The following is a 23,696-nucleotide window of genomic DNA, read 5'->3' on the forward strand; positions in this document are numbered from 1 at the left end:
ACAGTATCTGAAAATGCTCTTCTGTACATGAAGTTATATACGTTTATCTGGGGACTGAAGACTAGTGAATGGATCATTTTTAAAGAATACTCAAACTGTTCTTCAATTTATATCCACAGAACTGCTTTCCAGAGAGAAGAAATTATGCTTTCAAAAGATAACATGAAGGTAAAATGTGGCCTGCTAGGCTTACATTAGCCATAGGTATAACAGAAAAAAGGAGCCTGTCTCTTTAAGAACCTGTGAGGCAACCATTGCCACAATTCTTGGTACTGTCATTTGCCTTTCTGTCCCGGTTCTTTTTTAAGGCAAAGAACAGAGAAGGATACATATATAGTTCTACCTGAAAATAACTAAATATATATTACCTAACAGCGGTTGTCAGTAGGTAGTTATAGTTATGACCTAGTTTCCATAGGAAAAGCATTTCTTGTTTTGCTAATAAGTTTGGTACCGTTTGACAAATTGTCAAAACTAGTCTGCCACTCACTTCAGTTGCGGTCTGGAAATTTCAGGGTGTTTTGTCAAGCGGGGGCTGAGAAAAAGTTGGTGTGGGACCCACCCAAAACATTTTCCCTATGCAATTTCCCATTGGGGTTTTAGACACAACTACAGCCTAAACTTTGCCAGAAAGCTATATCTTAGTCCAGAGAGATCTCTTTTTATAATTTGGTGTACATCTGTTCAGTAGTTTTGGAGTTATCAGATAAAAAAAGATTCAAGTACATCTACAGACGTGGGGCCACGTGCCAACAGCAATGCCGCGATCGGCTGGCCGCAACCTGACATGAAAGTTGGGGCTGCCATTTTGTGTATTGGACTCGTTCCCTGACGGGTGGGAGGAGGGGAAGTTAACAGTGATATAAGGGGTCAGGGTAGAGGTACCCTGACCACCTAGGACTGATGAAGGTGAGGGACCCCTTTATGGGCAAGAAATTGCCCAAAAACGTCATTTTTGGGGCACACGAGGATGTGCGGATCCTCCAAGGTGCTCAGTGGCCTCCTGTGTGAATCCTCGATGGATCCAGACCCTAAAAAAAATAAAAAAATACAAATATATATATATATATATATATATATATATATATATATATATATATATATACCCACTAACAGACCCATTCACAAACATGCACACCCATTCACACACCTAGACAGCCACGCACAGACCCATAAAACCACTTGCACTCCCACTCAGACCCACACAGCCACTCATACACCCCTCTGCCATACACTCGTAGGTATACACAGCCTCTCACACACCCACACAACCATGCACACACCTATACAGCCACTCACAGACCCACAAAGCCATGCGAACACCCACCCACCCACCCAGTCACACACCCACAAAACCACTATCACACTCAGACACAGATCCACACACACACCTACTCATATACACACACCCACACAACCACTCACACCCAGCCACACACCCATACAGCCACTCGAACACCCACTCACAGACGCACAGTGAAGTTGGCTCCATGCGGGAGGTGGCTGCAGGGCAGAGGTTGGATCAACATATGGTAATTAAATATTGCCTTACCTCACAAAACCTTAGAAATTAACTAAAAAAAACAAGGTTACAGGGACTTTATAGTTAGGTTCAGTTTTCACACACACAAAACCATAGAAATTCAACAGTTTTAGTTATACATATCTCAAGAAACCATAGCTCGTGCTGTAAGGTAACTATAACTTGTGTCCTCGCAATGCACTGATAATTACCCCACATATTACATCAGTCATGACGTCTTCTATGACACCATTCATAATATCACTGCAACATTTGCAATAAGAGTATTGATGAGAAAACTGTACATGGCGGGGGCACGACTTATAGTAACCTTAGGGCATAAGTTATAGTTTCTTGCGATAAGTATAACTAGAACTGCTGAATTTCTATGATTTTTTGTGCGTAAAATCTGAGTTGAACTATAATGTCCATGTAACCTTTGGTTTTTTGGTGAATACAAATTCACTAAAAAAAACAAAGCATAAAGTAATGCTGTAGTTAGGTGAATATGTCAGTAACAAAATTAATGCTTTGAACAAAAAAAAGAAAAAAAAACACAGACATACACTAATAATAGCTGTCACAGCCAATAATAACTTGCGCCCCTGCAATGCACTGCTATAATGACTTCACACATTACATCCAACGGAGCACCTACAAAACACATTGGAGGACGCAGGGGAGTCACACGGCCCCTGCGGCCGAAACCGGCTGCCTGCTTGATACTGGAGCTGGCATCGCTCCTACCCCGAGGGAGCAGCTATTTATGCTGCTCCCTTTGGACAGGCGCATTATCTTGCTCTGTTTCCTTGCCAGTAAGAGTGCGGGAAGAGAAATAGAATACAGACGTGAACCCAGCTGGTGGGAGCCTTCTTAAAGTTCCCATTCACACAGAGCAGACTTTAGGTTTGCTCCCATTTGGCAGGAATTTTAAAAATGCTCCTATCAGAAGACAGCAAACAAAGTTTCCCTGTCTGCACCACTGTGGGCAGGGAAACTGCTGTGCTGTATGCTGCTTGGGATACAGCAAGTCAGCAGGGCCCGAGATGTGGTCCGCTAGACCTTTTAAATATTTTAAGTCATAGGTGCTCAGAAACATTTTCTCAGAGGTACTCAAAAACATTTTCACATGGGCCCAAAATTTTGGTCTGTGATTTGACCAACGACTGCATTAATGACAGCAGGGTGGCGGTCGAGAAGGACAGTAAGGTGAGAGCAAGGGATGCAAAGCATGCACATCTAGTGACTTAATTGCATAATGTGAAACCAAAAAACTTGGGTCAGTCCTGCTTTCTCACTTGTCTAAATTGGGTTGTCCTAGGCAGTTCACTTTCTCTCTGTTTTCTTCATTATCACTGTAAGAGGAGCTCAAAATACACGACTTCAGGGAGTGCTCTGTACCAAACATTCTCCCATCTTTGATTTCATAATTTCATAAACTGTATTATTATTTATGTATAATAGCAAGCCAGGCCATCCAAAGCTTGCCCAGAACAAGTGATCTTCCTCTTAGTTGACTATTGGCATTGTTGAAAGGGTGGAGGGAAGCAGGAATAGTACTACAAAACGTCCTACAAAGTGCTATTATGATACTGCACTTTTGTAGTAACTTGCACTTTTGTGGTATCCTAAACCTTTGCAATATGTCCTTACTTTCATTGTGTTCTATGGGAAGGTCTTGCAGTAGCAGTGGTTGCCATGTGTAGTTGTGTGTGTAGTGCTGGATCTACTACAAATGTATAAAATACTACAAAAGTGGAGTTTGTGAATATCGAAAAGTAGAAAGCGTACTCAAAAGTGTAAGTTACCTTTGTGAATCAGGCCCACGGTGTTTAAGCACTTTATACATTTATTTTCAAACAACTCCTTTCAATGACATTAACTATATGGTAAAGATACAAGACTCCGCAAAAAGTCACTGCTCACAAAATAATACATAACACCATATTCCTGCATTTACTATCCCAGCTCTCAACCTGCTGCTCCAGATAGTTCTCAACATCCTATGTAATGACAATTTGGAAGTAATTCCACAACAGTCCACATATATGTTTGTGTTCATTGGGAAAAACCCTGCACGTCGCACATATTTTAAGAACAAAAGATCTTTCTTGACTTTCCCTACCTAGGGCTGAGGAAATCTCTGGATCCTGCACTCACCTGAGCAGCAATTCCAATGCGTCCTTCATTGAGCATGCTAATGGCATATTTGTAACCCTGCCCCAGCTGCCCCAGGATGTTGCTCTCTGGGATCTGCAAGAGAATAAAGTGGATTTAGGAGGCAAACTTTTTTTTCAAAAGCAGGCTCACAAAGGGGGCATGTATTCAGTTTGTGTCACTCATGTACGATGCATGATCTCATTATCAAACATTTGACTGTTGTAAAGCCTCAGTCTTCACACTGTTATATCCTGTATGAGGAAAAGGAGCTACACACTTCACACAGCCTCTTTATAGAGATGTATGGACTGTGTCACTAGATATGCCCCCTTGTGCAAGCCATTCAGTCAAGTCATCCCAGTGGTTGAGATGATTTTAAGGACCACATTAGGAGGTATGCAGCCCCAGCTGGATGGGACCGGGAGAGAGCTAGTCTAGGTGCTAGGACTTTTGTCTTTCTGGGACAGAGTAAATGGAGAGAAATGTGGGGAATGAAGGGTGAGAAAATTACATGCTGTGTAGCAGGAACAAGAAACAGGGATTCAGCGCACATAATATCTGTGTATTAGAGACAGATTCTAGGAAATATAAAAGAAAAATATCGATGGAGAGTTTTCTGCTTTGTATCTCTGGGGTTCAATAATCTTACAAACCTCAGATTAATTTTTAATTTTAAAAAATGAGAAAAAAACACAAATCAAAAAAGGCACAGAAAAAGTATCACCCCATCATTAGTGATGGTCCACAAAAGCTTTAATGATTCACCTCTCACTTCCTGATATTATTAAAACCCCACAGAATCATCAATACTCCCTCCTCTCTTAAGGGTAACATTGGAGGTTTACAAACTCTCCGATTCCATTCCAGATACTGCTAGCGACCAACATCGGCTCAGAAAAATACATCTCAACACTTTCTTATACCACTTCAGGCATCAGAGACCTATGAACATAAACCTCGGTTTCTGATATTGTGGCTTTCACATTTTGATACTGTTATATACCTCACAAGCTCGGTCATACACCATTCTAATATGCAGAGAGTGTTACAAGCCCACTTGAGAGGCTCAGAGACATACATCTCTCACTTCCTCAAACTGTGAGAGAACGCGGAGAGAAAGGCACACTACTCGTATGTCCGGATACAGAAACAGACTGTCGGAGGTTGAGGGTACACAGTCGGATTTCCTTACACTTTTACAGCCCCTGGTTGCTTAGGAACAAACACTTCTCAATTCACGTAATCTCTACAGACAGCAGAATACTGGACACTTACCTTCATATTTTCAAACGTCAGGGGGCAGGTGGAGGAGGCCCTCAGTCCAAGCTTGTCCTCCTTCTTGCCGATGAAGAGGCCCTCTGTGTCTCTTGGGACAATGAAGCATGTGATCCCTTTGTAGCCCTGTGGAGGAAGCAGCAAGAGAGTTTAGATCACATGATTCTGGCACCTAACATTAGCAATACAGTGTCAGAAATAAGCATGCCACATAGGTGTTTTGCCAGGTTTGAATACAGCAGTGTTGAGCACACATTAGGTGGCTGTCAATGTTGCATTCAACACAATCACTCACTGATAGAATCTGTTTCTTGCTAGCAGCTACTCTGAGTGGTTCCCATTCACAAGACCTTCTTACCTGCACAATGCCTTCAGTTGTACCTAATATTGTGGTTTTCATGCTGCGAGTTACAGCGCATCCTGAGACTCGCCAACCGCCTCGTTGCATCCCGCTTGACACATCGGAATGATTCTGATACTTGCCTGCAGTCTGAGGAGTTGTTTGACAAGCAAATTCTTCGCCAGGCTCGCTGGGTGGGCTTGTGCCTTTCCTCTCCTTGGAGGCCATATAGCAGGTTTCTGTAATTCTCCTTCCCAGATTTCCTGGGAAGGGGTTTTATTATCCCTATCCATCATGGAGGCTCTACCATGCATTTTTGCCAACATTTCCCAATCCATCATGACAGCCTCGCTTGTTCCTCCATGTCACTTCCTCTTTTTTTGTATAAAAGAAGCAGGACTGCCTTCCTCTGTGTTGCAACACTCTTCGCTCCTGCTGGGGTTTCCACGCTCCTATTGAGTCTCCTTCCAGGAAGTGATCAGTTCTTTTTTCAGTGTCTTCGGGTTCCAGCTTGTTGTTCCTCACAAACTGTGTCCTGGCAGCAGTCGTGATTTCTCAGCCTCCAGTTCAAGTCCCAGCAGCTCTCTTGGAAGTCTGCCTTCATCATCAGAGGATTTTTTCCTTTGGGTTTTTCCTCTTTGGGGCCCCTTCTGGAGGGCACTATCTACTTAGATGTAACAGTGTCCGTGGCATCGTGGCTACCAGAAGGGGTCACCTTTATCCTTGGCAGACAAGGACAGTTAAGATCTGGATGCGCAGATCTTCCCATCGTTCTAAGGCTGCAAGTAGAAGCCAGTCTGAGGAACCAGACAGTGGTAATCTTCTCATGATCCTGGTCAATCAATGGACTTCAAGATAACATCTTCTTGCACTACATTCTTGCAACTGGTCATTCTTTATCCTGGTAGCTTGCTAGTACATAAGTCTTGTGCATGACATCCTCTAGGGCCTCATTGTTACACCTGGGATGGAGAATTAATGAACTGAGCGCTTAGAATCATTTGCAAAATTAGTAACTACCTGTAGAAATCTTAAAGTCCTGGTGCAACTCTCCTACTTTAAAAAAATAAAAATAAAATAATTTGTAACTTTTCCATTGGCCACTCACCAACTGAATTTGGTTGCTTTCGGCATCCAAAATTCTTCTGGTTAAAGTAAAAATATCCAAGCTGCTTAAGCTTATCTCATAATTCCGAGGGGTTGTTATCAACTGGTACCAGCCCCTATTGTAATTAAGTGGGCACTTTTAATAAGGCTCACGTACCCAGTCTAAGCCAATTCAGCATTAGCTGCAGATTTTGCTGCTGCTATATTTTCAGTGACCACACAGTCATTGTGCCACTGAGAGCGGCGGGCATTAAGATGTTGGGAATCTAGTAATCTCTGAGTGTTTATTCTGTAGCCCTTTGCATGGTCCTCCCCATAGCCTTTGCAAGTTCAGTCTCCGCCGTATTAATAATGCATGGTTGCTGATTTCTTGCTATATGTTCTACCAGTTCATCTGCATCAGCAGAGCACCGAAGGCCTATCAAGAACTGTGCTGCTTTCTGCATCACAACAATCTATCTTGAGACAAGGGCCTGTGTCTAAAAAAAAATCCACCTTCACAGTAGTATCTGGACTGTAATACTAGGAACAACAAGAAGCAACCCTGCATTCAAAGAAACACGAGCAGTAAATGCATATGAGAAAACAGTGTTCCATGAGGATTCATTTAAAGTTATTATAAGCTTCCGTGAGGAGCTACAACGTGCCATCCTGGCTATCCAAACACAATAAATATAATACAAGAAAAAAAAAAAAATCAAGGATGAGATTTATAATGTCTAAATATCGTGCACGATAAACCCTGCACTGCCTTATCCTACTCTTCCTCGGTCCCCCACTGTGCGCACTGCGTCATACTTGTCGCAATGGCTCGCACACTGGTCTCTAGTGGATAGCTGGCATGCACTGTACCTGGCTGCCACAAAGTACTCCTGTAATACCCACCACACGATCTTCATGTTCAACTGGATCTCTTCCTCGGTTACCTTGCCACCCATCTTACAGTGGTGGAGGCAGAGTACCTGAGGAAGACTGTCTGATCATAATCTGCTACTGTTGGGAGTAGGGTAGGGGACCCCCAACCCACTGGTGCTCACCAGGCACTTGGAGCCCGTTGCTCTGGAGGACACTGTGTTTTGTGATTCGGTCTGGGCCACACTAATTACCTTCATAGCAGAACACAGCAATACAGACCCCACACATATGGCAGAGTGGGACTCACAAAAAATTGTGATCCGGAGACACTGCATGCATATACTGATAGGGGTAAGGGACATGCTCAATGGGGAACTCACCCATGTGGATGCCTCCTTAGCCTATGGGTTACAACAACACCCAGGTTGAATTAGCTGAAGCCAAGAACTCGCCATGCTTAATTGATTGAATTGCTGAAATGCCTGGACTTCCAAGGATTACCATGCCAATATGTAAAGCGAGGGGGACAAGCTGGGGTGCCTATTGGGATGGTTGCTGAGGGAGGCATGAGATAGGGAGACGATGGCTGCGGTCAGTGTTCCCCATGGCATGGTGGCTACCACTCAGAAAGTGACACTTATGTGAGCACTACACCAGACCCTTTTCTACCCCACACCCCATTGCCAACGGCTTAGGGCCCATGACTACCTCCTCAGAATCCCCTTGCCAGCAGTGCCTGTGGAACAAGAGAAGCCCTAAATGGGCAGGTGTCGGAGAAAGAAATGAAGGGTGCCATAAGGGACTTCCCCACCTGCACGTCTCTAGGTTTAGACGGCCTACCTATAGAATTCTATAAAACATTCGACACCCTGATAGCCCCTAAACTGGTTGAACTGAATGCTGATGCCTGCCCTTTCTGCTGGTCAATTCCCTCTAACAATGCAGGAGGCCTTCTTGGTGTCCCTTAAGCCAGGACGGGACCTGTTGGATATTTCTTCATATAGACCTCTGTGCATGATGGATAGTGATTATAAAATCTGGAATAAGGTACTGGCAATGCCTGTGCTGGAGCACCTGCCAATACTGATCCACTCTGACCAGAATGAATTCATACCGGGTGGGTCCACTACCCTGAACATTCGCCGGCTGCATAGAATGTTTGAGGAGGCTCCAGCATGGTGGCCATACTCAGCCTTCCTGGTCCTAAGCATGGAAAAAGCATTCAACACCCTGGACTGTGACTATATGCTTGCAGTTGTGAAGAAAGTGGGCACCTGGTATAGAGTGTACCAGCTGATCAAGGTGCTATACAGGGAACCATCAGCAAGGGTGAAATTTGGCTGCAATATTTCCCACCCCTTCCTCATTAGCAGGGGCACACGCAAGGGATGCCCCCTCTCTCCTTTACTATTCGCTTTGGCAGTGGAGCACCCGGTGCAGCGCCTGCAGCAGTCTGGCATGGACGAGAATTTGCAGGATTGTGGCAAGACCCACACGGTTTCACTGTATGCCTCATATACATATAAAGGATGTTCAGGATGGTGTGGACAAGATCACCCATATGCTGGCCGAGCTCAAAGCCGCCTGGGGGTGAACTGGGCCAAGACTTGCCTTATCCCCCTGCACCTAGACTGTCCCCCTCATACCATTGAGGTAGGTACTCATACGATAAGATGAGAACTGCACAGCTTTCAATACTTAGGCAGTATATTTACTATATAAGCCAAGATTTAATTGATGGTAACTTCACAAAAGCTATCTCTTCCTGGCGACCCCAGATTGCCTTCTGGTACGCCCTACTCCTTACAGTGCGGGGTCAAGTTGTACTCTCCAAAACTTGCCAATCTGTATCCCCGCCGCACCTTTAAGGTGCTGAATGCAATGCCGGGGGGCTTGGTGTGGAACAAGAGAAGGCCAAAGGGGTGGATCTGCCCAAATTGCAATGACTGACAGAGAGCGGAGGGCTCGGTGCTCCAGTGTTTCAGCATCGTTGTTTGGCACACAGCACCAAAGGCCCACGCAATGCCGTGCTGGGCGAAACATGACAGAAGTGAGATCAGAGACAAGAGCAATCAGCCTAGTTCAGGAATTGCTCCTCCCTGGCTTAGCATTGCCGGTGCCATCTAACAGCCTCTGTTGGGTGGCATTGAGTGCCATCGCTGGTATAACACTGCTCGCACCGGAGATCCTCCTGCCCTCTATTCAAGTTTTCAGAGAGGCCAACAGCCAGGAGGGAATGGCAATGTGGGACGCTGCAGGAGTAAGCACCTTGGGTGACTTGTCTAGGATGGAGCGCTCATCCCATCAGACCTACTAGTAGAACAAACAAGGCTCCCGGCAAGCCAATTCCTGATTCCTAGACACCTCACAATGGCACTGTGGGGCATCACCGACACCAAGCCCGCTCCACAATCCCTGACACAGGTCATCCATGCAATGGATGCCATTTGGTATCCTGGCTTTATAAAGACCTCTCTCATATGAACCAAGACCCACTGGCATCCTTACGACAACACTGGGAATGCAACAAAAGGTGTGGTTGGTCCCAGAAGGAATGGGACAGAATCCTGGCATACCCAAAAAAAGCCCCTCCTAAAGCCCACTTCCAGAACATTCAGTTCAACATACTACATCGAGCTTATCTCACACCAGCCAAGTTGCACAAAATATTTATTATGTTGTATTCAAAGAATACGAAGTCGCACAAGGTAGGATTAAACTCCACGTTTATTTCCATAGGACAAAGAACCACCTCCACAGTATGTCCCCGGCACCACTCCAACTGCCTTCTCCATCTGGCCGCATCTCCCGCATTCCATCCCCCGAGGCCACATTCCACAACCCACATTCTACACAGGAGCCCCCCCCAATTCGGCTCAAGAACCCGCAAGCCAAACACAAGATAAACAGTACACAACATACCATCTCTTTTTTTTTTTTTTTTTTTTAGCTTAAAACAAAACCATACAATAACGATCACAAAAATGATAAAAAACCAGGGGAGAATAAACACTAACAATAAAATAAAAAAACATATTATTGATCAGCTCTTAATTTCCATGGCAAAAAATTTTCACGGGAAGATCTGCGTGGAAAATTACCCTCATAATGTAAGGCCGACTTTTGAGTATTCTAGTCATGTAAGTTTTGAACATGTAACAATGGACTTCCATTCGCGCACCTGTCAATGTCATTACAAGGACTCAAGTCAGAATCATCAGATAACTTCACCACTCTGGAAAGGTTCCACCAGCGACCATCTTCAACCATAATTGCACTTCCACAAACTTTCTTTACCCTGACAGGCTTTCCAAAACTGTCATCACCTTTTTTTACAGACACATTTTTTAATACGCACCAAATCTCCAGGGAAAACCTTGCATAACTTAGTAGCTTTGATCAAATCATATCTCCTCTTCATACGTTCTTGACCTGACCTCACCTTTTCCCACTCCAATCCCTTTTTACTACCACACAGTCCTTTGCTGTTCAGCGAACTCTCCAACCAAGAAGGGAAGAGAACGGTGGTTGGTTTACGCCCTTTTAAAGCTTTAAAAGGTGACACATTAGTTAATGAATGAGGTGTGGAGCGATAAACCCACAACATGGTGCTCACTGCTTCAAGTATGTCGTAATTATTGTGCCTAGCCCACTTTATACAGTCACCAACCACACGGTTCATCCTTTCAACCAAACCATTTGTCTGGGGGTGGTATAATGAACTTTTCAAGTGCTTAATACCAGATTGCTTAAAAAAATTCTCAATTTTCAGAATTAACAAATTGTACACCATTGTCAGAAATAATGATTTCCGGAAAACCCTCACGCAAAAAGACTTCCTTTAGAAAATTCACAGCATTAAACGCTGAAGGAACTGCATAAAAGCGAACCTCAGGCCATCTACTGTGATAATCCATAAGAACAAACGCATACCGTAAATTGTGAGGGAGAAAATTAAATGGGCCAATCATGTCAATCCCCAGCTTAGACCACGGTCTTGCAGGAATTTCAATAGGATGCAACGGTGGAGTAGATACTTTCAACCCCTTTTCCGCAGAATTGCAAACAAGACACCCCTTGACGACCATATCAACTTCTTTGTCCATAGATGGCCACCAATAACTCTCCCTTAACCTCCTTTTTGTCATAGTTGCTCCAAAATGTCCTTCATGCGCTACATTAATCAGACCCGAACGTAAATCGTGCGGGGGAATGCACCTTTCACCCCTCAACAGTATCTGATCTTCTATTGAGATCTCACTAGCAACTTTACAAAATGGTTGTAACGGTAAGAGAACATTCTTTTCACTTGGCCACCCATTAACTACAAACTCTTTAACCGGATTCAAAATGGGATCCTTTTGCAAAAGCTACCTCCCAATCATTTTTGTTATAGGCTCTGGACATTGGCAGATCCACAGAAGCAATAAAACAATTCTCTCTATCATCCTCAGCGTCAACACCCTCCAACTCATCCACAGGTAATCTAGAAAGAAAATCTGCTCTCACATTGAGCTTCCCCGGCAAAAACGTAACCTCCATATTATACTGCAACAACTTAGTGGTAAGATGGGCAATGCGTGGGGTAGTGTAATTGGTTTTATCCCCACCGAGAATGTATAATAAAGGTTTATGATCTGTCACAATGACAAACCTTCTGCCCCATATGTAACTCCTAAATTTCTCACTTGCCCAGACACAAGCCAACAATTCTTTTTCTATTACCGAATAATTGACTTCAGCCTCCCTCAACACTCTAGAAGCATAGCTGATGGTGACTTCACTATGTTCCGTGTCCTGGACCAGAACTGCCCCTAAACCATATTTGCTGGCATCAACCATAATTAACGCAGGATCATAGGAATGTAATGCTTTAGCATCAGTCATTTTGGTTTTTACCAACTCAAACGTGTCCTGACAGTCCTTGTCCCATTTGAATTCAACACTCTTCTTCAACATATTTGACAGACATTTCATCTTGGAGGCATAGTTTGGAATAAACCTAGAATAAAATTCACATAATCCTACAAATGAGCGTAATTCATCCTTATTCTTAGGGGGAAGACAATGGCGAAAAGCATCCACTAGCCCAGGTCTCAGTTTGATTCCCTCCGATGAAACAACATGTCCCAAAAATTCAATCTCTTTTCTCCAAAATTCACATTTCTCCTCCTTAACAGCAACACCATTCTCCTCAAAAATCTGTAATACCATCTTGAGCACAGTATTGTGAGCCAGAAACTGTTTGGCAAAAATCAAAACATCATCCTGAAAAACCAGTACCCCCTCGACATCTTTCAGGAGAAATGACATGATACATTGGAAAACTGAAGCAGCCGAAGCAAGACCGAAGGGCATTCTACGAAATTGGAAAGTACCACCCGGAGTGTTGAAAGCTGTTAAATGCCTAGAGTTTTCTTCAAGGACAACCTGGTGATAAGCTGAGGCCAAGTCAATTTTTGAAAACCAGACTGCGCCACTAAGCTTCTCAAGTAGATCACAAATTCTAGGTAAAGGAAAAGAATCTACCCAAATCTCTTTGTTGAGACTTCTTAAGTCAATACATAAACGGATCTCACCATTGCGTTTGCGAGCAACCACAATGGGAGACAACCATAAACTAGATTTAACCGGTTCAATTACATCAGAGGATTGTAACTTTTCCAATTCTGATCTAAGGTCCTCCCTCAAACTGAATGGGATCGCTCTTAACTTGTGCTTTATCGGAATAGCATTATCTTTAACTTTGATAGAATGCTTAAATCCTTTGATACATCCTAATTTTTTCCCAAATACCCTAGGGAACATCGAATGAAGAGTAGACAAATTCATGTCACCACAGACTCTAACCACCATTACCTGCTCAGTGGTACCTGGTCTCAATACCATCCCAAATAGGCCTTGGTGGAACCAGCCTAAAATATTAAGACCCTTGACAGCAACATACACCTTACCACGGATCTTGCGCCCCTTGAATTCCAAAACATCTTCGATGAAACCCTCCAATTCAATCCTTCTTCCTTCATAGGAAACAGGAGCTCTGTCAGGTGGAAACAATTTCCTATGACCCCACGTTCTCTTGAACAAGTCTAAAGTTATCATAGTAATGCGTGCCCCAGACTCCACAAGTAAATTAAGTGTTTTACCCCCCACACAAATATCTACATACGGGCCCACACACTTCTCAAAATCATTCAATGAAATTTGCTCATCTGTGACAACCACAATCATGTCACGGAATTCATTTTCCAAACATTGATTGGACCCTTCACAGATATCAGACACTGCTGATTTTAACATTCTTGTCACTTTTGACACTCTGACACACTCTAGCAAAGTGGCCCGTCCGGCCGCATTTGTGACAAATAACTTTCTTAGCGGGACACCCCTTAGAGTCTTTCAAATGTGGAACATTTCCACATCTAAAACAAATATTGCTGCGTTTGAAAAACTGATTATTGTTGGTCTTGAGTTCTTTGCGTGAGGAGACAACATTGACACAAACTTTCTCATCTTCCTTGCGTTGACACGAAAGTTCTTTAAGAGAAACTTGGGCCAATTCAATGCTTTTTGCCTGCTTAATAACCTCCTCAAGTGAAGGATCACCCATGGTAAGTAGTCTTTGTTGAATATGTCTGTCATAACAATTCCCAATGAGTTGATCCCTGACTAATTGATCACGGAATGCACCAAATTGACATTGTGCACACAACTTACGAAGCGCACTAACAAAATCATCTATCGATTCACTTTGTATCTGGACCCTCTTGAAGAATTTGTTGGGCAAAACAACAAGACTAGGTTGTTTATCAAACCTCAAGATCAGCTTCTTCACTGTTTCCTGATATTCATCCAATTCTTCATTATCGGTCATTTCAATTTCAGGAAGGTGTTTCAAAGTCTCTCAGCCTTCAAATCCCAGCGAATGTAATAACAAAAACTTTTTCCTTTCAGGTCGATATCGTGATGCCCCAATGGCTCCTAAGTAAGTTTCAAAAGCATCAAACCATTGAGACCAAGACACCGGTGGTTCACCAGGTGTTTCTAGAAATGGAGGAGGGGCAGAGACTGATTGCATAATTATCAAATAAAATTAGACCGTCAAGTTAAAGACAAATTATCAATCACACTCACAGAAACTTCTGATGTAGTTCTGAACAAATTTTGTTCAAAATTCAAGTACATAGCCTGAGAGGGAGCAATAAAGTTGTTGAAAACAAAACTTGACTAAAAAGAAAGAGAAAAAAAAAAAAAAAAAAAAAAAAAAAACATACAGCCACTAGTTGCAACCTCCTCATTGGCAATGTTCAAACCACCAGTCTGTTTTCTAAAGGAAGTTCACCTTCCTTTCCCCCTTTTTTTTCAAATAGACCGATGAACGAGTACACATCCATGAGGAGAATCCAAGATGTCTGTGGTAATTATATATATTCCCTTTACAATAGATGACGAAACGTCCTGAATTATATGTGCTGGAGTGCTCTGTTACACAAACACGCGCCACACAGGCAGTTACAGGAGAGAGCGCGTGATGAACTGGAGCGAGAAAGCGCTCGCGGCCGGGGACCGAAGATAAACAAATCTTTAATACGATGCACGCGCTATATGCCAAATGAGTTTTAAAGCGCGTATAAACTTAATTCAGAGCACAAACAGCGAGTCAGCCAAAAATCTCTCTGTGACTTGTTCCAACGATGAAATTGATCTCACCTTCACCGGAGATCCATTAATAGTGCTGCGTCCGCTTCAAAGAGGTTCACTGAGCGTAGGTTCGGAGGTGGTTCACAGAAGACTCCTCGTCGCCAATATTATGTTGCATTCAAAGAATACGAAGTCGCACAAGGTAGGATTAAACTCCACGTTTATTTCCATAGGACAAAGAACCACCTCCACAGTATGTCCCCGGCACCACTCCAACTGCCTTCTCCATCTGGCCGCATCTCCCGCATTCCATCCCCCGAGGCCACATTCCACAACCCACATTCTACACAGGAGCCCCCCCCCCCCATTCGGCTCAACAACCCGCGAGCCAAACACAAGATAAACAGTACACAACAATATTCTCAACAGCATCCCGTGATTGCCCCTGATGTCGTACCTCTGCAGTGGACATGATACATATGTTCTGGTCCTGTCCAAGTGTTTGTACGTTTTGGACTGAAGTAGGCACAATCATAACCCATGTTATGGGACCCATGTTTGGCTGGAGCTATTTGCTGGGTCTCTAAAACAGCCAAAGGATGGGCGATGCAATACACTGTTTCATTGACTCGGCATTGCTGCTAGCGATCTACTGGAAAGCCCCTATGTTCCCGGGCACAGAACACTGTTGTGAGGCAATCATAAAATATGACACAGTGAAAGCGCCAGCGAGAAGAGGTCTGAGGAAGAGACCTATAGCGGCTGCGTAGGCTAAGTTTCTATCCACTCTTCAAGTGACCCCTGACAGCGGGGAGGGCACCGAGTAGCACAGTCTGGCATCTCTTGCGATAATAGCACCTCCCTAGGCTAGGTGTAACACCCCACACCCCTACAGAGGGGGAGAACCAGAATGGGATCACAGTTCCACAGATCTGACCGGGCTGCATGCTGTTGATCCTGGCACTGGAGTGGAGTGGATGGCCCCAGCCCTTCACCCCATCTACGCCACCAGCACCCCTGCCCCCTTTTCTCCCTTGCCCTCCTCCAGACAGAAGTTCAGGCATCTATACTCTATAATGTCTTTTTTTTTTTTTTTTTACTATCATAGGTGGATTGAGGTTAAAGGTTCACGTTTTTTGTTCCTAGTAAGTTTGCAAAAGGTTGAAATAACATGCCATCGTACTCCTGTACTGTGTAGTGCTACTGACATTCATAGCGCAACACTGAATCTGTATTTGCACAACTGTAAACCAAGGCTTGACAGCTGCAGCTGATATTGCAAAACTTTTAAAAAAAAAGATGGTTTAATAAAACAAAAAAATGCATGACATGAGACAGTTTAAACACAGAAATGTGCTCCTAGTAGTGGTGCAAGTGCCAACTAGAGAACTAATGTGTTACAAACACGCGACATACACAGTAAATACACAAATCCAAACCGTTGGGGTATATTTTCCTTTGAATCCAGACAAGTACATGTTTAAGACTGCAATAAGTGCAGCTGTGAATGAATGGTTGGAACCAAGAAGGTGATGTTTCGACCCCCTCTGAATGATCTGATTGGGGTCTTCCTCAGGAGAGAGCCAACAGGAAGCAATCTACAAGAAACGTAAGAACTGTCTATCCACAATCCATGTGGCAAAGCAAAAGGGTAAGCCAAAGAAAGCAGATGCTCACCTGGCCGTAGAATTCTGGTGCAAAACCAAATATATCCGAGAAACCAGCCATCATGACCTGACGTAATATATAAATGCAACTAAGCTCAAACAAATGAAGGACCAGAAGTCAGGCAAATAAACTCTAAACTAGTGAAACCTGAACTAGCTGGCTGTTACTAAGGTCCTGCAGTGGCAAATACAATGTATGAACCCCCACAGAAAGCAGTTACTGAAAAGACAAAAGCAAGCAAAATACTCAACGTAATTGTGAAGGACACTGGTGGTGGTACTGTCAAACAATTTGCATGCAAGAGAGATCGGTAGCTGTGCCCAAACCAGCACAGTCCAATCCACGATTGGATAAAGGTGCACAACCCCAAAATCCCGGTCATACAGATCTGTGAGATGAACATTGGGCAAACATAACTCTGTATCCCCATGTAAAAAACTGCAAAACATGCCGGCCTTAAGAATCATTCTATGTTGCCCATGAATAGAACACTGTGGAGGCCTGATAAAAAAAATTAAAAAAAAGTACCAAAAAATCATATGTCCCAGCCTAAAGTGTAAGCAGCTTCATTCTGCATGTTGAGAAAACCTCTTACATACATGCAAAAGGAGAGAATCGCATGGCCATGAGATAAATACCTTAAATGTAGCAATCAAAATCCTTCCAAGGCTCACAAAAAATAACAAAAACTAAGTAGCGTTCAGAAATGGGAAACCATGAATAAAGGATTCCCCAAGAATATACGTCAGGTATGCTTACCACGTGTCGGTTTTACAACTTGTGCAATGCGGGACGGCAACAACTTGAGAGTCCGAGAGAGACCAGATAAAAAACGTGCACTCTTAAGCAAAAGTGAAGTCAGCCAAGCACTAGACTGGCAACTACACATATAAAAACTTGCCTAAAGAGAGTCTCCTTGGGGGGTCCTCTAGACTCAAAATACTTCCCCCCACTCACCCCCCCCAAGCCAAGCGATGACCAAAAGAACCCTATAATGGAGCAATAAGACAATAACTGATCCAAAACCACTTCCTAAAAAAAGAAATGTCAATCCCGCTGGCAACTTGAACAAAAATGATGCAGCTTTTGGTAAATAGTGTAAAAAACTAGTGAATAAGGTCAGTCATAATCCATCAATGGGTATAAATAAAATGATAATAAGAGGAATGTTAGGAAGCATAGTCAGTTCTATAAGTGAAAGAGGTAATAGAAAAGAAGTGTCAAGAATAGTTACAATGCCAGAATTAACCAAACACCAAGGTGGTAAATCTCCTTGTTGAGCAAATTTAATCCATCATTCATGGATTGCAAGCATTCAATCCACTTGCATTCCTTTAGGAGTGGTTTCGTGATGTGGTTACCCCACCATGAGTCGAGTTCTGGCGATTCCACAACTTGCCACGAGCTTTCTTCCACCGTATGGCCATACTGTGCAAAATGTTTGACCAGATGGGCTCCAATTGTTCCGTAATTAATTCTGGTGCAGTGTTGCAGTCTTCATGCTTCTAATTTATGTGTTGTCTAGGTAATGTAGATCTTGCGGGAGGAACAACAAGTAGCATAAATTACACCACTGGCATTACAATTTGTAAAGTACCCTAATTAACCTTTAACTTTCTTATGCTCAAAATACTTTGTTTCAAGGCAATATTTACGTGCTGCACATCTATAGTGCTACGTAGCTGGTGGAAGCCGCTACTGTGATTTGATTGTAAGAGTGGTCATGGTGGGCAGACCTCTTTTGAAAGAGCATAGTTGTGGGTTGCTAGGATCAGTGGCATAATATAGATTCCACAAATAGAGAAATGCAAATATCATAAATTTAAAATCGAGGACACTTAACTAAAAACAAAAAAATAAAAATAAAACACTAATAAGAACAAAAATATCATGATCAAACACCGATTTTTACAAATATCGTTAACACCAATATTGTCACTTCCAAATACACAGAGAATATGTCATAAATATCAAGGCCCATAATATAGTATACCAAAATTTGGGCTAAATCACTAATAAATAACAATAAAAAACACCAAAATACCAATTTTACCATAAAATAGTTAATTAAAATAAATCGTACACTTATCATTAACATCTAAAATTAAAATAAAATATATTAAATTAACAAAAATATATATATTCAGACCAAAAAAAATGACACTTTATTAACATGAAATAAACATAACAACTATTAATGATAAACATTAACTCCTTCGCTACCAGGCCTTATCCCCCTCCGGTGCCAGGCCTTTTTTTGGGCTATTTGGGGCAGTTCGCGGTCCTCATAACTTTTTGTCCACATAAAGCACCCACACCAAATTTGCGTCCTTTTTTTCCCCCCCCCAACATCCTAGGGATTTCAGGAGGTACCCAGTTTGTGGGTTCCCCTGGAGGCGACCAAGAAATTAGCTAAAATATAGCGGAAATTTCATTTTTTTATTTTTACTTTTTATAAATGGGAACAAATGACTGCAGAAGAAGGCTCGTGTTTTTTTCCCTGAAAATGGCATCAACAAAGGGTTTGTGGTACTAAAATAACCATCTTCCCAGCTTTTAGGAACAGGCAGACTTGAATGGGAAAACCAAATTTTTCAACACAATTTTAGCATTTTACTGGGACATACCCCATTTGTACTATTTTTTGTGCTTTTAGCCTCCTTCCACTTCGTGACAGGAATGGGTGAGAAACCAATGCTGTATCCTGGAAAAGCTAAACATTTCTGGAAAGTAGACAAAATCCTGAATTCAGCAAGGGGTCATATGTGTAGATCCTGCAAGGTTTTCCTATAAATAATAACAGCTGAAATAAAAAAATACTGAAATTGAGGTGGAAAAAAAGAAAGAGTTACTTACCTTCGGTAACGACTTTTCTGGTGGATACATTAGCTACCTTTGGATTTCTCACCTAGTGAATACTCCCATTGCGCCAGCATTCGACGGAAATCTTCTTCCTAGCTTCTGCACGTCGACGAGGACGTCACAATTGCCCACGCGACGCCGTCTGACGTCATTCAGGCAATTATAGGTCCTCGCCGACGTGCCAACGTCAGTACCAACATTTTTTACGTGCCTGAGAATAATAGGCCATTGAGATAAATGAACAAATATCAATATTTAATGAAATACCAAATAAATACATCATTCTAAGAACGTATTTTTTTTTGTAAATTTTTTTTTAAACAAGTAAATGAATATACTAATAATTATATATATACATATGAACATAAATACAGAATATGTACAAGTCCTCAAAACCAAGAGGAGCGCACTCAAGAACTACTTGGTTAGACCAGACAGGCAACGGGGAGACGGGTGGGACCATGAGGAATCCACAGGTAGCTAATGTATCCACCAGTAAAGTTGTTACCGAAGGTAAGCAACTCGTTCTTCTGATGGATACAACTACCTGTGGATTCCTAACCTAATGAATAGAGTCCCCAAGCAGTACCGCACTCGGTGGTGGGTGCCTGAATGGTCAAACCAAGAAATCCTGCAGCACTGACCGTGCAAAATGGCCATCCCTTCTGACCTCAGAGTCCAAGCAGTAATGCCTTGCAAAAGTGTGAAGGGATGACCAAGTTGCGGCCTTGCAGATGTCAACCAAAGGAACACCCCTAGCCAAGGCCGAAGAGGCCGACTTAGCTCTGGTGGAATGAGCTCTTATACCATCAGGGGGTTCTTTCTTTGCTAAAGAGTAACACATTTTAATGCAAAGTACAACCCACCTGGAGAGTGTTCTCTTGTGGACTGCCTTTCCTCTCCTCTTTCCCACGTACCCGATGAAGAGTTGATCCTCCAGCCTGAAATCCTTTGTTCTATCTATATAAAAGCTTAGCGCTCTCCTTGGATCTAAGAGGTGAAGTCTCTCTTCTTCCTTTGAAGGATGAGGCGGAGGATAAAACGTGGAAAGAGTCATCGCCTGGGCCATATGAAAGGGTGAAACAACCTTCGGTAGGAAAGCAGCCTTGGTCCTCAACACCACCTTATCCCTATAAAAAAAGATGTATAAGGGGGTTTTACAGCTAGAGCTTGCAACTCACTCACTCTCCTTGCAGAAGTAATTGCAACCAGAAAAACCGTCTTAAGGACCAATAATCTTATGGGGCAAGAATGCATAGGCTCAAAAGGGGGCCCCATAAGAAAAGTTAGAACCAAGATTAAATCCCACTGAGGCATAATGAAAGGAGTAGGAGGGAATTTATTAACAAGACCTTTCAAGAATCTAAGTACTATAGGGTATTTGAATAAAGAAGGCTGGTCTGGAAGACAAAGAAAGGCTGATAGGGCAGACAAGTATCCCTTAACCGTAGCCACTGCACAACCCCTCTGTGCCAAAGACAATGCGAAAGATAAAATATCTGACAAGTGAGCACGTAAGGGATCAATTTGCCTCTCTCCACACCAAACCACACATTTAGACCACCTATTAGCGTAGATAGATTTAATGGAGTGTCGCCTGGCCACTAAGATAACATCCACTACATCAGGCGGGAGAGAGAAAGAACTCAAGTTGCCCCATTCAATCTCCAGGCATGAAGGTGCAGGCTCTGGAGGTGGGGTGTAAAACCTGCCCCTGCGACTGCAAGAGGAGGTCTGCCCTGAGAGGAGCGGAGAGAGAGTTGGAGAAGGTCCATGTACCATACCCTCCTCGGCCAATCCGGAGCTATTAAGATAACTTGGGCCCGGTCTTGGCGAATTTTCCTCAATACACGAGGAATTAAGGGTATGGGGGGAAACGCGTAAAGCAACTGGTCGCACCAGGTCATCTGAAATGCGTCCCCCAATGCTCCTTGTCCCGGATACTAGAGGCTGCAGAATAACGGGCAGTGCGAGTTCTCCCGAGTGGCAAACAGATCTATCCGAGGAAACCCCCACCTCTGGAAGATTAGACGGGCTTGATACGGATGGAGACGCCACTCGTGATCGGCCGAGAAATGGCGACAGACTGTCCGCACGTACGTTCAAGACTCCAGCCAGATGATTTGCTACCAAGCAAATCTGATAATCCTTTGCCCAGGACCATAGCCGAAGAGCTTCTCTGCAGAGAAGGTACGACCCTACTCCTCCCTGTTTGTTTATATACCACATCGCAGTAGTATTGTCCGTCAGGACCTGAACAGACTGACCGTGAAGGGATGGGAGGAAGGCCTTGAGAGCCAGACGTACAGCCCGTAACTCCAGCAGATTTATATGAAACATCTGTTCTACTGGAGAGACCAAAGACCCTTGATCTCCAGGTCCCCCAGATGAGCTCCCCACCCTAGAGTGGAAGCATCCGTTATTACCGTGGCCACAGGCGGAGCTTGCGAGAACGGCCTTCCTCGGGTAAGATTGCCGTCCGCAATCCACCATTTCAAATCCTTGAGATTCTCACGAACCTTGGAGATCTCCTTTGTGTTGAGACCACTGCTTTCGGAGGCACCACTGAAGAGCCCTCATGTGCCAGAGAGCGTGAGTGACCAACAGTATGCAAGAAGCAAACAGGCCGGGCAGGCTAGGGGACCCTGAGGACCGGAATAACCGCTCCACTTCGAAACATTGGAACCAACGCCTGAATGTCCTGAATCCGCTGAAGTGGAGGAAAGGCTCGATTCAATGTTGTATCCAGTACTGCCCCTATGAACAGGAGGCGCTGAGAGGGCTCTAGGTGAGATTTGGGCACGTTCACCCAAAAACCCAGGTCGAACAACAACTGAGTAGTCGACTGAAGGTGATGCAACACGAGCTCCGGAGACTTAGCTTTGATCAACCAGTCGTCCAGATAAGGAAATACTGCTATCCCCTTCCTTCTGAGCTCCGCTGCAACCACCGACATCACCTTCGTGAAGACTCAAGGTGCTGAAGTAAGACCAAACGGGAGGACCGCAAACTGATGCAGCGACCCCACCACAAACCAGAGATACTTCCTGTGCGAGTATCGGGATATGAAAGTAAGCATCCTGCAAGTCGTCAGACACCATCCAATCTCCATTGTTCAGCGCCAAAAGCACCCGAGCTAGGGTCAGCATCTTGAACTTTTCCTGTTTGAGAAACCAATTCAAGATCCTCAGGTCCAGGATTGGCCTCAACCGACCATCCTTCTTAGGAATCAGGAAGTATCTTGAGTAACAACCCTGACCCCTTTCCTGCTCTGGAACCAACTCCACTGCGCCCTTTGAAAGGAGGACTTGAACCTCCTGTTCTAGCAACAGGAGGTGTTCTTCTGAACAAAAGGAAGGACGGGGCGGGATGTGGGCGGAAACTCCCGAAAGTGTAGGGCATAGCATTTTCTCACAAAGCCGATAACCCAGGAGTCTGATGTTATGACCTCCCACTTGTGGAGAAAATTCAGTAACCTCCCCCCTACAGGAGTGGAGTGAGAAGGAATTGGCGGAAGCCTAAGGCTGCTTCCCATGCTGCACCCCTCCAGAGGATGAGGAAGAGGCAGAGTGCTGCCGAGTGGCTCCCCTGGTACGGACCCTACCCCTCCCTCTAAAAGATCTATAGGAGAGAGCAGAGGTGGGTTGCTGGAATTTTCCTCGAAAGGAGGAGGAGGAACCACGACCAAATCCTCAAAACCTCCTAAAAAATATGGACGAAGCTGAAGAAGTGGCTTGCAAACCCAACGACTTGGCAGTGGCCCTACTCTCCTTGAACCTTTCTAATGCCGAATCTGCCTTGGCGCCGAAAAGTTTGTCACCCTCAAAAGGAAGGTCCAAGAGGGTCGGTTGCACATCAGAGGAAAAACCAGAGCTACGAAGCCAGGCCTGCCTCCTCGTAGCCACAGCAGTGCCCATTGCTCTAGCAACCGAGTCAGATGTATCCAACCCAGATTGAATAACCTGGGTTGCTGCTGCCTGAGCATCTGAGACCAGGGTCAATAATTCTTGAGGAACCTCTGTGTGCGTCGATTTAATCTCATCCATCGGGGCGGAAATATATCTCCCTAAGATGCATGTAGCATTGGTGGACTTCAAAGCCATGCTACATGACGAGAAGACCTTCTTCGACGACATGTCCATCTTTTTAGAGTCTCTATCCGAGGGCACAGCTGGAAAGGACCCAGGAGCAGACCGAGCTGAGCACGAAGCCTGAACCACCAGGCTTTCAGGTGTTGGATGCCTGGAAAGAAAGACTGGATCAGCC

The 23,696-nt window shown here is 43.9% G+C and overlaps 1 protein-coding gene across 3 annotated transcripts in view; it reads right to left on the minus strand.

Moving 5' to 3' along the window:
- ACADSB (acyl-CoA dehydrogenase short/branched chain) overlaps positions 1-23,696 on the minus strand; it is a 179,725-nt gene that overhangs the window by 50,490 nt on the left and 105,539 nt on the right. For all 3 annotated transcript variants that reach the window (XM_069239142.1, XM_069239141.1, XM_069239143.1), the window contains exons 6-7: positions 4,958-5,083; positions 3,683-3,775 (exon numbers count right to left, since the gene is read on the minus strand). In XM_069239142.1, the coding sequence (XP_069095243.1) occupies positions 3,683-3,775; positions 4,958-5,083 (219 nt within the window). The remainder of the gene's footprint in view (positions 1-3,682; positions 3,776-4,957; positions 5,084-23,696) is intronic.

This window comes from Pleurodeles waltl, chromosome 6, assembly GCF_031143425.1.
Source record: "Pleurodeles waltl isolate 20211129_DDA chromosome 6, aPleWal1.hap1.20221129, whole genome shotgun sequence".
Lineage (NCBI taxonomy): Eukaryota > Metazoa > Chordata > Amphibia > Caudata > Salamandridae > Pleurodeles > Pleurodeles waltl.